The following is a 17,304-nucleotide window of genomic DNA, read 5'->3' on the forward strand; positions in this document are numbered from 1 at the left end:
TCGACTTTTGGATTCACATGCTGATGTAGATTGAATCACACATAGCTTCTACTAGTGAGGATTGGTGTGCTCTCACCATATAGCTCAAAGGAGACACTAATCCCAGCGTCTTCTCATTTAACTAGCTAGGTATGAATCTGCTGCTAGCTAGACATTTCGAGATGTTGGGTGAATATCTCCATGCTGGTAGATGGTAGTGTGTAGATGTTATTATCATAGTTATTTCACTAGCTTTATTATAGGGGTCTTGATTTACTGGCAAAAATGCATAAGTTGCTTGGAACACTTCGATAAAAGTTACAAAAACAGCTAATAGTTGAAAAACCTTGTAAAATGTAAAGTTTGCTCTTATTTGCCTTAACTTTGTTAAATTGTTGGTTTGTATTGAATATAAGTTTGTTTATTTTTTTTTTTTGGTGCAAAAATATAAGTTTTGTTCATGCTTGTAAGAAAATATAAAACACATAAATAAATCTCTCATTTTATAAACTTAAGCTTTTAGGATTAGTGGTGATTTTAACATGTTACCGGAAATGATTATTATTTAACTATTAATCCTAAAATATATGATATACAAATCATGCTAGATGATATATTTGCTGGTAATAGTAGTGGCATATTTACCTCATTTTGTTAGTGTTTAAAATAGTTCGAGTCCTTATAGGTCAGTGTAATTAGTCTTGGGATTTCTTTCTAGATTATAGCTCTGTGCTAATCCTTTCATATATGCTAAAATAGGAGTACCAGCGCACCTTAATGAGATTGTTCATTGTCTACATTTAACTCAATTGAATTTAGGTTATTGGGCATATCTTACTCATGAACCTACTGGGAAGTGATTTATGAAGTTGCTAGTCCTCATGCTTGGCTATAGAAATAATTTGGAGATTAATGCTTAAGGAGAAAACAGTTTCAGACCCACATGACACATTGGCTTGGTCCGGTTAGATTGGGTTAGAAATTACAAACGGATATGTAACCTAATTCTTAAATTGGGCTTAATCTTTGATCCCATCCCGATCCATAAGTCTTCAAAAGTGGATTTGAGGGGGTTTAATTGATCTAGGACCAGGTTGGTTCAATAGGAAACCTACCCATTCATGGACCTATCTATAAATATTTAATATTATATAATGATTAACAATGATAATGCTAGAAAATATTTATAGTTTGGCAAGATCTTGAATCTGTTGGTTTACATTTATTTTTTTAAGATAGTTGTAACTGATATTAAGTAATATTATACTATATTACATATTTATATATTAATATATATTACATTTTATTATATTTTATTGTATAATACTACGTAATAATTTTTATGGTATTTTTTGTCCGGTTATATGATTTATACTCAAATCTCTTCCAAGAAGTGCGAATCTACGGAACGCCAGGTTTCTTTGGCATCTACTACGACACTTCAATTAAAATTTATTGAACTCAAATCATAGCCATCCATCCTTGTTGTATTCTTTTATGCTTTTCCTTTTGTTTTTGCTTTTGCTTCCACGTGACATGATATACATCCTGTTCCAAGTGCAAGCATCTCTGTTCGAGGGAGACAACCCGAACGAGCGTATCTGTGAAAAATTAAAAGCGTATCCACCGGCCCATTAAAAGATTTCATTAAAAAAAGTACAAAGATGCTCCTAGTCCTGGGGCTCTCAGCCATGCGTCAACTAACCAAATACGTCGTGTCTCCATTCGTTTACACCCTCAAAAGTAGAAGACCACCATGTCAGCAAAGTCGCAACCCAAGTCCTTCCTCCAAGTCTAACAATCACTTCCTCTTGCTTTAAAAAAGGATTAAGATAGAGAAAAAAAAGAAAAAAAAAAGAAAGAGAAAAGAGTGTAATCTGGGAATCAGAACAGGTGCCAGAGATGATGCTTGTCTCTCTGCACCTCCAAAAGTGACAGAGGAGTAGGAATAACAAACACCCCCTAACATTGTCTGATGCATACTCCTTCTTCTTATTGTTATTATTTTATGATTTATCATCTCATTTATTTATTTTTTATTTTAGTCACCCCGACCACTCTCTCTCTCTCTGATAGCTTTGTATGGAAAGTTTATACCTCTTCTGCCCTGCCATTGTTTCTTGTTTTCTCCTCTCTCTCTCTCTCTGTGTCTCTGGATCTTTTTCTCAATGGCTCCAACGGCTCTCCAGGAGAAGCTGAATGGATTGGTGAACTCCATGTTCGCAGAGGTACTCGAATCCCTGAGTGCATCCGATTTTTCTGTAGTTTGGAATCATTTATTACCATTTAGGGTTTTAATTCCTGGTTTCTTGTGAAAAAACTATGTTTTGGTTCTCTTGTTAGTTTTGATTTCGTATGATTTTGTAATCTGGTTCATAGATCTCTAGGAAGTCTATTTCTGCTAATTCTTTATTGGTCTTTTAGTGTTTTTGGCATCTTGGATCGTTAAAATCTACATAGTTGACTTTGATTTGGTTGAAAATTTCGTTGTTCGTTCTATCGTTCTTTTATATTTATATACCATTAATTCAAAAATCTCGTATTTGATTCAATAAATCAAGATTTTCGTTGTGTTTTTTCGAAGTACTTGATTTGAGTGGACTAGGGTGTGACGATTGGTATGAGATAAGAGAATACGCTGATTATGTGACCCTTAGCCATTTGTTTTTTTTCTTGTTTCAGGGATTGTTGGATGAACAGTTCCAGCAGCTTCAGATGCTACAAGACGGGAGCAACCCTGGCTTCGTGGCAGAGGTGGTCACCTTGTTTTGCGAGGATTCAGAGAGGATACTTGCAGAGCTGACCAAATTAATGTATTTTCCACATGTTTGTTGTGTCTGGTTGGGTGTAGATTTTGACCTCTTTTTGCTGATTCGCTGAAAAGGTGTAGTATGCTTGTTGTGCAGGGATCAAGCTGTTGTTGATTACTCAAAAGTGGATGCTTATGTTCACCAACTCAAAGGAAGCAGCTCCAGGTTGTTGTCCTTTCCCTTTTTTCTTGGCTTTCATTTTTTTTTTTTTTTGGTAGTTTGACTTTAATATTTCAGTATGTTCTTATGGCTGCGTGGGTGGCAGAACTGGCATAATTGCTACCTTGCTGTATGCTAATGATTTTTTTGAGACAATCATTTGGCTATTTGTGGTGTGCAACAACCCTTTTCCTTCTGTTGTTACTCTGTTGTTATTAGGCATCATTTCATGGTGTAGAATTCTTGAACGAGAATTGGCTGTTAGTTATGTTGATTTTGCGTTGATCATATATCACAAAATGAATTGCAGAAGGCATAAAATTGCTTTTCAGTATGACGTTCATATCCATTTCTGAGTATCTTTTAGTTTTATTGATTGCTGAAATCACCACATCCTTGTCACTTAGCTAGATAACCTTGAAAAATTATTTAGCTTAGGACCTGTTTGGTACTACTTTTGTTTTTTTGTGTTATTTTCAAAGATCCGAGAAGAAAACTGGACTAGACTGAACCAAACAAAAACAGCAAGAGTACCAAACAGGCCATTAAATAGTATTTTTCGTTTTAGATTTCTCAATTTTGTTTTGTAATCTTTGTGGTGTTGACCTAACTAGTGGTTCACATGTTAGAGTTTTTAAATTTTTGATGGTGTGATTGGGCTAGGAACACAATCTCTCTCTCTCTCTCTCTCATGCTCGCTCGCTCGCTTGGGTGGAAGGGGGCAAAGCAGTGCTGCCTTAGCAGCAGGATTCTTTCTTTTAGGTTGTTGCACCGGCTTCGGAATCTTCTTGGAAACCCATCCTGCATCGTTTCATTGTAAAAAAAATTTTGAAATACTTGCTTCGCTGCAACCCCGCTCAAATTTGCTCTTGCACCTGTACGTGCACCTACTTCAAGTAGCTAACGGTGCCAAGTGGCAAAGGAAGTCCTGAAGTCTTGTTGCTTTAGACTTGTAGGCAGCCACATGAAGGGCTTCCCCATTATATATAGTAAGATGTAGAAGAAGCGTAAAAATTTTCACCTAAAAGTTATTAGAGTTCTGCATGTGTCATTCAGATGAGGTGAAAGGGAGTGGAGTTCCTGGGTTGGAGAACATAACTTGTGGGTCACAATAGGCTGAGGCCCATGGCCGAGTCTTCCAAAGCAAGACTGGCTTCATAAGAGGCGTTCAGCAATGAGGGCCCATGCCTGACAATTTGAGAAGATAATAAAAAAAGATTAGAATAAAAAAAAAAGAGCGGAACACCTCAGGCTCCAGGATAAGTGCTAGACTCGGGGGCTTTACTTTTTATATATAGACATTTATCACTTTGGCAATTTGGATGCTATTGTGTTAAGCATGCATAGACTTTCTGACCAGCATACCCTGAATTTTGTTTTGCAAGGTTGTCACAAGCACATGCAAATGTTGAAACAATCTTCTGTTCATGTCAAAATAATGCTTTAAAATGTTTACTCGATTCAGTTAGCATAATGACATGCTGGTTCAACACCTTCTAAATTACATTGTCATATATCAGCACTTATATCTCATGATAATCTTTGATGTACTTGGTGTGTATAAATCATTGATATCTCCCTCTGAGTTCTTGTTTTATGTTCCTTCTATATTGAGAACTTTGTCTGTATGTTTCTAAGTGGGTTCCCTGTTTCTCAGTGTGGGCGCTCAGAACGTGAAACTGGCCTGCATTCAGTTCCGACAATTCTGTGAAGAGAATAACAAAGAAGGGTCAGTATTAGCGTTCATATTTTGAGCTGTGTATGTAGCATCATGTTCTGATTTTAAACTCAACTTAATGGATTTTTTTCCCCTAAAATTGCAACTTATACGATATTTTGTAGCTGTCTGCATCATCTTTTAAACTCCCACCACAGCTTAAAGTCACTAATGTACAAAATATGCAAATTAGTCAACTTTTCTTTGCTGATGCTTGGTCAGTAGATTCTGTGTTCAGTTTCTCTGAATTATTTTGAATGATGTACGAATTTAGAATGGCTCCATGCATCTTCTACATAAAGATATTTTCTCAAAAAATTTTCTAGCATAGCATTTACTCTTTGAAAATTTCTTCAGCATGGTACTTACGAGAGCTTTATTAAAATCCCGAGTTAGAGAGGTGGGGTCTGTCGCTATTGACCTCCCTGGAGAGAAACAGTTAAGTTTTATATCACAAACTTTATGATAAAAGAACAATATACTGTATCGCACAAATCAAAATTCTAGTTAGATCTGACCCACATCACTACTTGAACGTGCAGAAGTACCAGTGAGAACCTGCTAGACCTTTTCCAAAACGTGGTCCTGTGAAAAAGAAAAAAGCTTATCCACCTTTAGGTGCACAGTCCACCTAAAGTCAACCTGAACCAAAGTGAATGATTTCTATAGTCATGCATCATAAACTTCCTTTTTTTTTTAAAAAAAAATCATGTAGTGTAGATGGATATGTTGATGGGACCAAACTTATGCTGAGGATATCTTTCTTTATAGCCTTTCTATGTCAAGCATCAAAGGAGAGAGACTAGAGAGACTTGGACCTGGAACCTTCTGATGCACAAGGATGAGGAAACTCAACCTATAGGTTGCTGGAAAATTTAATTCTATCCGAAGATATGAAACTAGAAGAGTTTGGTGTAACTCTGAGTCCAAGTTCAAATCTGAATCCATAATATAATACTATAATAGGAACTCCCAAGTGTGTGACTCCAACCCTGAGTTTGATTCTCTTTTCTTTTTCTCTTATTTTCTCTTCCAATTTTATCTTGAGCATTCATGACTCCACCATGAGGCCCATAATGGAGAAGATACCTACAGCCAAGGTCCGCCCTACCGGGTCCGGTAGGTGTACCGTTTGCCTACCGGACCGGTACAGTTTCGGTTCGTACCAAAATCGGGCGGTACGAACCGGGAAGCTCTTCCCTATCGGAGCCAGGGAAGAAGAAGAGAACGAGAGAGAGCATGGGGAAGAGAGGGAGGGAGACCACCTGTGGCCGACATCGGAGAGCCTCGGCCTCTGCCGCACCCCCGCAGGTTCCCCCGCCCCCCGCTAGGCTCCGCCGCCTCTCCGCGACTCTCCGATGTCAGCCACAGGTGGTCTCCCTTCCTCTCTTCCCCGCAGTCTCTCTTTTTCTCTTCGTCTCTGACACGAAACCGGCCTGTACCGGTTTTCACGACTCCGGCATACCGGTAGCTGGCCGGACCGGTTTGTAGCGGCCTGTACTGGCCGGTTCGGCATACCATGCCTACAGCTATATGCATTTTTTCTATTCTTTCACACTAGGCTGCTTTTTTATAGCATATTACTCTTGTTTCCCCTTTTGGCTAATTCATTCATTCCATTTCCATAGTCACATGCATTATATGTGTAGCAGTGCATGTTTTTATATAAAATGAATCAAGAAGGTGAATTCTCTAATAGAAAAGGAACTGACTAATTAGTATGTAGCCTGATTAAATCTAAGATAAAAGAAACCAATGATTCGAAGAGGCTCTGAAACAGCTGATTTGTGCAGCAGGGGTTAAACCTCAACAGAGGGCTAGTTAGCGGTCAGTAGAATTAAGTTTGTGGATCGATATTTGAAGGAAAACAATGAAACTTAACCAGATCTAAATGGAAAGATAAATACCAAGTGAAAATATAGAAAGTAGAAAAGCAAGAGGAAACAACACATTGGCATAACCAAAGTACAAAGAAAGAGGCCCACAGGGAGTTAACACATGCATCTGATGCTCATCTATATGAATAGAGGTAGTTGGGTATGTTTACTATCCAATGCTTCACAAAGAAAGGGCGCAAGTGATAGCATATACTTGGTAGCTAGAGGATGCTCCTTCAGTGGACGATGCTTGATCTACAATTCGCCACTTTTTCTGCTTATGGTTTCATGAATGAAGTAGTGGAGCATGCAGTACTTAATGCCAACAGAGTTGTCCTTATCATACAAATAAGGAATCATGTAGAAGTAAGGGAATAACTGGTCATCACATGGTTGAAATGACTATTGTTGTCATAGGTAGCTGCCTAGGTGCCTAGGTAGTCTGACTGAAATCTTGGAAACTATAATGCCTAGATGCTCTCTTATCTGCCGGGCGGGGTAACCTTCTAATCACCTAGGCTGGTGCCTGATTGCTTTTTGACCAATTTTATATAGGAAGGTGTAAAAACCTAGCACCTCACCCAAAATAGCTAATGGGAAGGTATTTTTGGATTTCTTAGCCATGTATAAGTACCCAAAATCTTCTCTCCGAATAACCGATGTGGGACTAAACACATGCTTGCATGGGTCTCACATACTTCCTCGTTTAAGCTTTGACGTTTTCGTCAGACTAAGAGTTTGAATCCATTCAAATCTAATCACAAACACCACAATCGGCACGTAGTCATCCTCAATGAGCCAATCCTGCAATGTTCCCTAATCGACATGAACCATGGGCCGAATCCATTCTGAAATTATTATCCATTTTGAAATTATTTGTAATAATCTAGGACCTTACCCGAAATAGCTAGTCGGAAGATATTTTTTGGATTTTTTAGTCCTGTATAAGTGCCCAAGTTCTTCTTTCCGAATAACCGATGTGGGACTAAACATATGCTCCCATGGGCCCTCACAAAGGGTGCATATTAAAGATATATTTATCACTTTAAATTCTAACCATGTTTCTTTATATCTATAAGATTTATTTACTACCTTCAAATTTTAGGGTATATTTATTGAATCTAATGTTTTTTTATTTGTATTCTGCAATTCAAATTCATGCATCTGTGTTAATTTTCTTATAAAAGGCTACAATACAAACTTTATTAATTTTTGGAGAATTTTTTAACTCCAAACATTAGCTTGACCACCTAGGCTCTGCCTAGACATTTGAAGGGGCCACTGATTAGGTGTTTTGACAATCTTGCAAATTACCTCAAGCTCCCATTACCAAACCACTTCTATTAAGGTTCACCGAACCAATATCAGGGTTCGTAATGGTCGGTAACTAATCCATATAGTACCTATACATACTATACCAAGCCAAGGTGTATCAAAGACAAAAGATCAGGAGAAGAGGAGGGGAGAGATGGAGAAACTCTAACCTAAACCTAGGAGAACTAGGGGAGAGAGAGAAGATGAAGGGGAGAAAGAGGGAGAGGGAGGGAGGGAGAGGGAGAGGCATGTTGAGGGAGGGGCATCAGCATTGGCGTTGTTTGAGGGAAAGATCTTCCAAACCATCAATTTAGGGATAGGGCATTGGTGTCAGCATTAATCGATGTAGATTGTTAATAGAGAGATTGTCAGGAGAGAGAAGAATTGAGAGAGGGGGAGCTGGAGAGAAGCTTTGAGAGGGAGACCAATGGTTTTATATGTATGTATGTGTGTAGTAGATTGAATAGAATGGCTCAACCATATCGGTTATTGACCGATTCAGTTCATTATGCCTCGAACCGCTAGGTTCGGCATAATTCGGTGATCACTGGTCTTTATAAATCTCTTTTCAAGAGCAAAGAAGTCATAGAATAAAAGTGATTGGAGTTTTTTTAGAAGGGTCTTTCTTCATTCTTGATGATGCTGCAAGGAAACTTTAACTCACATCATGTTATTCTTTTCTTCTTGATGCTGATTTTTCTTTTCGAATCATGTTGTCAATCTGTTTTCAAAATCAAACTAGTCCAAATCCCATGAAGGATTACTATCGAGATTACTTGGACTATATTTTTCATGTATCTTCCTATTGTTCATTGCTATACCATCATTTGCTATGTGATACTCAATGAATGAGGTAGAAGTAGATCCAGCCACTACTACAATCAAGGTCTATTAAATCATGCAAAACTGGCCAGTTTTGGGCATATCGAACTGGACCGGTTGGTTACCAGCATAGTTCATCCCATTGTTTCGAAACATAAATCCTACCGCAGCTTTTGAGCTCCTATGGCTTCATCTCTTCCCTCTCGGTGATTTTGATGCTTTGTTCAACACTCCTCTCTCGCTCTCTACTAGATTGAAGCTCGAATCCCTCTCTCGTCACCTCCTCCGGCCCCTTCGCAGCTCCATTCGACGCTCCACCCTTGTTCGAACTTCAAAGCATGTCGTTCTCTTTCGAAATCCTAGGTCGCTGTTGCAGGGGTGGCGAAAGATCCAGGTGAGTCCCTCCCTCCCCCCCTCCCTCTTTCTCCATCTCCACTCCCCCCACCCCCCCCCCTCTCTCTCCCTCCCTCTCTTCCTCCCTCTTGCTCTCCCCCTCCCCTTGTGAAAATTGGGGGTGTCTTTGTTTCGTTTCAAAACATAGGATGCTCTTTTTTTTTTTTGTAAATTTCAAATTGAAATTGGCAAATGGTTTGCCGACTTCACTCTGAAGAAAGTTGACAAATTGTTGCCGATTTCAATTGAAATTTACAAAAAAAAAGTAGGGCATCTCGTATTTCAAATTGAAATAGGGGGAACCCCTGTCGATGAGGGCTTTCAAGACCTCCCCCTCCCCCTCCCCCTCCCCCTCCCCTCCTCTCTCTCCCTCCCTCTGTCTCTATCTTTTCCTCTCTCCTTCTCCCCCTTCCTCTCCTGCTCTCCCCATGTTGATACGCTCCGGAATGGCATAGTTGGACCTGTACCATATTGAACTAGCCGCCAGCTAGTACCCTCTTTGATACCAGTTTGGCAAGCCTTGATTGCAAGACTTGCTTCAGGGCTTAGGAATCACCGATGGGAGCTGTTTTGTTGACAGGTTTTGCTAAAATTAATTTACAAAAAACTCAAAATGATTGAGTTGTACAAAAATGGTTGTGGTTGACTTTAATAGAACTTGTTTTACCAAAGTTGACAACTCATAAAACTTGAAAAATGAGTTTTATAGAAAACAATTCTCCCCCTGTTTTTGTAAAGTGTGTTTTACAAAGAATCATGTTTTATGATTAATTGTTTTAGAAAAGCTCATAGGGGACCAAATATTCGGATCCGAAGTTCTTGCACCACTATCGTGGAATTGTGCCACGAGAGAACAATAAGGCATATGTAAATCATCATTTCTCATTATTCAATCTTCCAACTCCCACCTCCAGTGTTCAATCTTCTTCATATACTATTTATTTTCTTGCTATTCTCCCTAAACTAGGACTACCATGTATAGCTTTCTCCTCCTTAGCTCCTCCGTTTGAACTTTCTTTCCATGTATGGAAATGAGGCCATGAAAGATTCTTCCCAAATTCATCCTCCTTTGACTGTAGAAGAGAAGGAAATTTATCTGTTGGCATGTGTTCCAAGTGGAACCTATAGGAGTACGAATTTATCTTTTCTCTTCTTTCTTTTCTGTTGAGGAATCCTTCTTTTAGAAGGAACCTTGGAGGTATCGGTTGCTCCAAGAAAGCCTTGTATGGCTGGAGCTGTTTAATAAAAGCCTTGCATTAATCCTAGTCTCCAATCAGTGGTCCTAGGTAATAAAGCCTCTGATCTTGAGTTAATGACTGAGCAAATGTCCCCATCATGGTCTGCCATACCGGTCCGTACCGGCCGGTATGGGCGGGTATGTACCGGTCCAGCCTGGGACCGTTATGTAGCTTATCGTTAGAGAACCGATATGGGACTGGTACAGACCAGTACGGGACCGGCATGGAACTGGTACGTACCGGTCTGGGCCGCCACTGGTACGCCGACCGGTACCGGTACTGGTACGGCGGACCTTGGTCTCCATTCTTGAACTCTTTGATTATAGATGAAATTGAGATGCTCTAATCGTAGGATATACTCTCTACGAGACAATCTTGAATTTCCACAAAACTGGACATCCACAACCCATGCTGTAGAGTGAGATAATTCATCAAATCAAAGAGGATATATCTTGTTCTGTTTCTATTTCAGCCTAACACCCCCTGGCAGGTACCTGCCGGTAGCAAAAGGCACACTGAATCCTGCTCTTATTCTCTCTCATGATATGCTTCTGAATCTCATCCAACCAAGCAGATTGAGTGGGATTTTCTTTAGTAATTACCCTCCATCATTTTTCCCCCCTGATCTAGTCCCCATTTCATCCCTTCTCTCTTACCTTTGATCTCCTTAGCCTTCTCTATGGCTTTGATAATCCCCACTGCTCAATCACTTTGCAATTTGTTATCTCTCTTTCTCATGGCAGTGGGAACATTCCAATAAAAATAATAATTACTATGGATATTTATATTTTGCTTCTTGTCTTTCTTTCTTAGCAATTTTTGTAATGCTATTAATTTGTTATATTTATTTCTATTAGCTGAGAACCTTTAATCTCTCTTTCATTATTTTTAACCCTCTTGCTTCCCAGATAAAGTTTCCCCATTCCCACCAACTTAGAACTGCTTTTAATCCTCTTTGTTTCTTCTCTTTCTTCATTCATGACCTTGGCATGGTGGTGGACCCTGATTTTCTTGACTTATTTGTATCCAAGGGATATGCTTTCTTGAACCTGTGCACTCGGGTGGACCCTGATCTTTAGGACAGTGATGAAAGTAGAACTCCTTATACCTAGGATAATTATCATATAAATAGTTTATTGAGACTACTTTATGCCCTAAATGCATTATTAGTTGGCCTTGGATCATAGTCAATCATGATGTTAAGATATCGTTCTTTGAATTTTCATCACCAGGGGTAGAATCAAGTCAACTTTTAATCAGGTTCCCTCTTGGATCTACCTCCAAATATGATTATTGTAGGCTTGATCTAAATATAAATGTTTATCCATGACTGATTGCATGATCCACCCCTAATCCCTAGCTTAATTTAAATTAAACTCAGTTTATATTTGGGGCTTAGTTGTTACCTCATAAATTCGTCCATTTCTTTTCCACACTATCAAAGTCAAACATTAAGGCTATAAATGCTTCGGGTTTGGACCAAGTCATGCAGTTCATGCTCTGCTGAGACCTCAATTTGAAGCCCAGGCACAATCTAGCCACCAAGAAAGGCCACAATTCGAGTGCCCAATTAATTTTCTTAGTAATCTCACATTCATTTTTTCTTTATAGGGGATGGTATTCTTCCTTTATGTGAAAAAAAATATTTATTTTTATGCCACATTTTTTTTCCTCGAAAGAAAGTTAGCTTATATATGACAAATACACATTTCAAAGTAACTAATAGTCATTATGTAATAGTTAACGTTGACAACTCAATTAATTGTTTATATATTATACACATCTATTTTCTTAGTTAGGACTCTTGTTTCTCATTAAACTTGATTGCTACACCTAATCTTGGCCATCTTGATAAATGAACCACGTTTTCTAGATCAAAGCTAGCTAAGGAATTGTTAAGCTTCACCTGATTTAGAGTGGCCTAGGTTTATAGGGCTTTTAGTTAGCACAGCCCATTGGCACTCTTATTGTATAGATATGACAATACAGAATTCACTGTAAATGAAGTAAATAATCCAAAAGTCATTATAAACCTTGAAAATGATAGAATATAGTTGTTCTCTTGGATGATTGTCTACCCTTTGTTCATTTCTTTAGATCTAGGAGAAGGTTAGAGCCTTAGAGGCAATGTCCATGGGGGGTAACATGTTGGGCTGGCACTGAAGAAGGTTAGAGGCAATAAATGGTAGGGAACATTGTTTGGTATTTGGTAGGATATTTTATATTTATTATGTCTATCAGTGTTGATATAGGAAATGTGAACCATTATTAGAGGAAACTTGGATAAACAAGCTGTAATGAATGGGCAGGAGATTATCTCACTTCCTTTACATGAATGTATTATTAAAAATCACAAAATTACAATGTTTGGCTCCATTGTTTAACCCTTGGTGAAAAGATAATAACTTCAATATGCAAACTTCGTTCAGTAATAAATATTTATATATAAGATTGAAAGTATGATGAAGAAATTCGAAGGAGTGGAATGCTTTAGAGAATGCTATTGTAAGTTAGGTTAATCCTAACCCAGAATATTAGAAAGGATAAGACCGGAGGAGTAAGAAAAATAAAATGTATAAGATGTACTATAATTGTTATTATGTAATTGCTTCATGGGATCACCATGACCAATGATGCTGTCACACAATCTGTATTCATTAGTTTTGAACCTTATATGTTCCCTTCCTCTATCGTTTCATGTAAGTCTATCGAAATTTCAACTGTATCGGGGGAACTTAGTTTATAGTACATCAAAGTTGATTGTTAAAACTGAACCTAGGACGATACTAACTCAGATACAATCTATAACAACATGATTGACTCCTCTACAACTAGTGTTCTTTTGTTAAATACTCTATAAGATTTACTAGTTGTTGAGTATCCAAGAAATATACCCTCATCTAATTTCGCATTAAACATAACATGCCTCTTCTGATGCACAATCTGTGTATGTTGAAATTGGACAATTTGCATACCTTGTTTGTTCCTTTCTCATTCCACTTAGGGCTTTGTAAAAGATGCCTCAGCAGATCTCCCATGCTTTTATACCTTTATTATTTTTCCATTTTTCTTCTATGGAAGAAGTACATATGCATATCTAGTAAATTTCCAACCACAATTGCCTCTTCCCCTTTCACAAAAAAAGGCTTTTAAAGATATAAAATCATAATTATTTCTTACTTTTTATTCATACCATGCTTTAGGCATGGTAACTATGAATGGATCCCAATGATTTCTACTATTATTTCTTTCAATTTTCTCTTATTAATTGTCGAAACTACGAAGAGTAAACTAAACTGCTAGTGCATTCAAATGACATTTACGCTTTTCGTTAATCCTCTCATTGTTGCCTAAATTGAGATGGAAAATCCTGCCTTTTCTTTACTTATTGTTGATTTCATGACCATTTGGATGGATTACTGGTTTGAAGTTCAATGGAATAGATCTTGTTCTTTCTCTCACAAGACTTCACTATTAAATGGGAAATGACAACCATAAAAAATTAATCAATGTATGCTCCATAAGCCTGTGTTTGTTCAAGGATGTCCCCTCCGCCCACCTCCCAACCTCTTTCTTGTTTTACTTCTTATATTGTCTCCTTTTTGCAAGGAAGATATGAATCATCTGGATGAAAATGGAAATGTTCTATGTGGTTTTAATTGGGTGCATTACAAGTTTGTGCTGAGTGGATGCCACTGTAATCTATATAATCATTTCTTTCCCCATTTTGAAATAGAAGTGACATTCCTGGCTAGTCCTGCTGATGAGGCACATGATGTTATTTTTATAAATGTGGAGAGAAATTACAATATGGGTTATTGTAGCATTATTTTAGAAAAAAAAAGCTTCACATTATATAGGTTTTGTTAATGTCGAGACTGAAAAATAAGACTAATCCATTTGTGGAGACTATTATTGATGCATGTAGAATGTCAAAGATATCAAATACATAGCAACATAGGGATCTTTATTTTACCTGATGTGTTTAAACAAAAATACTTTAATCTAACCTTCAATTTTGATAGAGGTGGTTTAAATCCTGAATCTTTGAAATCTTTGTGTTACTTGAATATTGTTATGGATACAAGTCTCATGTTCTCTCCTTTTTCTTCAAAGCAACTGGCATTACTGTGTATAGGTCTAATTTTTTTGAGGACCTTTGCCTAAGTTGATGGAAATTTGTTTTCTCGTCAGGTGTATGAGGGCTCTGAATGTGGTCAAGCATGAATATTATCATCTGAGAAGCAAATTTGAGACCATGTTACACGTAAGTTAGAGATACTAATTTCAATTTTACATTTGGAATTGGGATTGCATCTGAGAAAACCTTTGTCTTCCATGACCCATTATTTTTTAAACTTTTTTGAATTAGACGAAGTCATGAAACTAATTTATGTATTTAGAGATTTCAGCTATTTTTTGTTTCATTGGTTCTCTCTCCTCCCATGGAGAAATTAAAACTTCAGCCTCAAGCTTCATCTAAATATGGGGTTTTTGGATTGGTTGGCATCTTCATATCTGGGTTGGCCTGTGCTTTGCTTCCTCCTTTTTAGCTACCCATAGATTCTTCGTAAAGAGAGAAGCCAGAATTTCTGCTAGAACTTAGCCTTCACTGCTGATGCTTGATCATTTCCTTCTAGAAACAGCATGGAAGGAGAAAATCCAGTTATCCTTGATGTCATATTGATGATGTGAACTCCGCAACACTAGGACTATCTTTATTTGTAATTTGCTTGAAAGGACAGTGAGGAGGTTCCTTGGTGTTATTGTCTGCATTTGCCCCTGAGATGCAAATCTTGGAGGAGTTAAATGGTAATCATATACAAATAGCAGTCTTAGTGTTCCCAGGGAGGTGGTTGGGCCCTAATGGCCTTCGGTAGCTTTTTTGGATGCCTGTCTTGGCCCAAGTCCAGATGTAGGTTTCCAACTTCGCACCCAGTTAACTTGGTTGAAATGGTGACCATCAAGCACTTTGTTTTGAGCCCTTTTGGGCATTCCTAGGGTATATGGAGGGCATTGCTGCTCCTCATTATATATCTAAGGCGGTGCTGCATTTTCTTCGATCTTCTTGTCTTGCAGCCTTACTAGATTACTGATGGGGAGTTGGAGTTGACCCTTAATCAGTGCACTGTAAGGAAATTATCTGGTGGCGGTGTTAAATAGTTCTGAAAATTCCTATGATAACTTAGAGTCAAGTTGGCATCATGGTAGATTTTCTTGTATAAATTCTTCACCTGTTTTTGCAGCAGCTGCTGACAATGAATGCAGGAAATCAGTAGTAAGATAGTTCAGTGGATTTTTCTTGATATATTTTCATCATTAGTTTTATGATTAGCAAACCAAAAACTGTGTTGAGATACTTGTAATTTATTTAATTAGCATACCTGTTTATTCATCTCTGGCTTTTCTCATTGGCTTTTTTGTTTGATGCAGCTGGAGAACAGAATTCAAGCCTATGAAACTAAACAGCAAAGCTAGATGGCAGAGTTTCTGGTCCCATGATCCCAGTTAGCTTCTTGACTCTTCTTTAGGTGGTTATAGGACATTGCAGTAACCAGTAAGACTGTTCAACAGAGAATACATTGTGAGATCGTGTATGAAGTTCAGTTTCATAAATTAAGTCAAAACTTCTGCAGGGTGGCGAACAATAAACTGTCATGTTCTTTATCATTTGAAAATTTCTGCTCTAAACTAATTGAATCTTTGCAAAATGAGCCATAATGCTTGATCTGCATTTCAAGCCAGTGTTCACGTAATAGTTTTCGGATCAAGATTCAGAGGCAAGCTTGTTGGCTTTGGTCCTGCACTTGTGTAAATTGTTTTGTCGTGGTCTGGATGTCTTGCATTGATTGGCTTATTTTCTTTAAAATGTACATTTCACAAGGCTTTATTTGAGGTTTATTGGAAAGGAAGGCAACTAGGAAGGAAAGGGAGGAGAGCGGGAAGCAGCAGAAAGGGGCAATACTTTTTTTCTTGAAAAGTAAAAAACTTAATGATGGTTTAGCCCATGCAACACACACAATGGCGCATGGAACATCCAACAGACATCATCTAGGAAGTGCTTCGATTGGCACGGTATTTAACATGTGTAATGCACATATAAAAGTTATGGCAGTTTACTGGAAAAGAAAATATTATGTGTTCCCATCCTATATTGTTATATGTCTTTATAAATGATACGCATTTGAATCAAGAATGACCAATCATCTAGCTTTTTTTTGGGGGAACCAATTTATTTGCTGGAATAATATAATAAGTATATGTTCAACAATTGTCATTTTGGTTCCATGATCACAAACATGTAGAGCATTGGCATTGGCATTGGCATTAAGTACTGGCAAATTCCATTTCAAAACATGTGAGGTGCGTTTTCAAGTGGCAGATAGGTGGAACATTCAGCCACATTTTATATTTTCATACATCACAGATGCCATCAATATCCCATGTTAATGGACATCGATTGATGTTATAATCAAATAGCCGTTTCAGGTGTGCAACTGCCTCAATCAAAAATTATGAGATATATATTAAGCTCCTCACTTTCTGAATATGTAATCAAGCAGGCCTAGCATAAATTTTATGCACGCGTGTACTTGTCACCACAGTGACCAATTGCTTTAAGCAAATCCATTTTTTTTTGGATGCTCCCGATGTCCATCATATATTCTTCATCCAAAGCAAGTGTAGAGATCTAGCCTTTGCTGTCTGAGAATACTTGCTGTAGGATTTAGCGAATCCAGCTGCATTGACGGTAGTCTTTCATTGCAACTTTGATTATACTATCAAGATCAAAGTGTTTGTCCGTTTAGTGGCTAATCGGTGTATGTAGTCCACCTCTGCCTGATTCTATTGTATTTTTTGTTTCATTTCTTCTGAAATAATCACATTTTTTTATTATTATGGATCTACTACTAGAAATAGAATTAACTTTTTTTTTCTCCTTTTTTATTCTATTTGTTGCTGGAAATTGGACCCGGGGGTGGCCGTCGGCTGAG

General features: G+C 37.9%; 1 protein-coding gene across 2 annotated transcripts; it reads left to right on the forward strand.

Annotated features, from left to right (window-relative positions):
* Window positions 1–1,670: 1,670 nt before the first annotated feature.
* On the forward strand, window positions 1,671–16,004 carry LOC103696281 (histidine-containing phosphotransfer protein 2-like). 2 transcript variants are annotated; one of them, XM_008777846.5, is made up of 6 exons: window positions 1,671–2,207; window positions 2,662–2,792; window positions 2,886–2,954; window positions 4,606–4,677; window positions 14,504–14,576; window positions 15,743–16,004. In XM_008777846.5, the coding sequence occupies exons 1-6, from the start codon at window positions 2,148–2,150 to the stop codon at window positions 15,785–15,787; spliced, it is 450 nt and encodes a 149-aa protein (XP_008776068.3). In that variant the 5' UTR covers window positions 1,671–2,147; the 3' UTR covers window positions 15,788–16,004. The 2 variants fall into 2 exon arrangements, with proteins under 2 accessions (XP_008776068.3, XP_008776069.2); XM_008777847.5 differs by lacking the exon at window positions 14,504–14,576 and having other exon boundaries at window positions 1,750–2,207.
* The last annotated feature ends 1,300 nt before the right edge of the window (window positions 16,005–17,304 follow it).

This window comes from Phoenix dactylifera, chromosome 11 (genome assembly GCF_051530095.1).
Source record: "Phoenix dactylifera cultivar Ajwa chromosome 11, Ajwa_hap1_PhDact_Kaust_v1.1, whole genome shotgun sequence".
NCBI classification, from domain to species: domain Eukaryota; kingdom Viridiplantae; phylum Streptophyta; class Magnoliopsida; order Arecales; family Arecaceae; genus Phoenix; species Phoenix dactylifera.

Coding starts and splice junctions, on each gene's coding strand:
- LOC103696281 (XM_008777846.5), top strand. CDS start 2,148: ATGGCTCCAACGGCTCTCCAGGAGAAGCTGAATGGATTGGTGAACTCC. Junction 2,793..2,885: donor GCAGAGCTGACCAAATTAAT/GTATTTTCCACA, acceptor CTTGTTGTGCAG/GGATCAAGCTGTTGTTGATT. Junction 14,577..15,742: donor AATTTGAGACCATGTTACAC/GTAAGTTAGAGA, acceptor TGTTTGATGCAG/CTGGAGAACAGAATTCAAGC.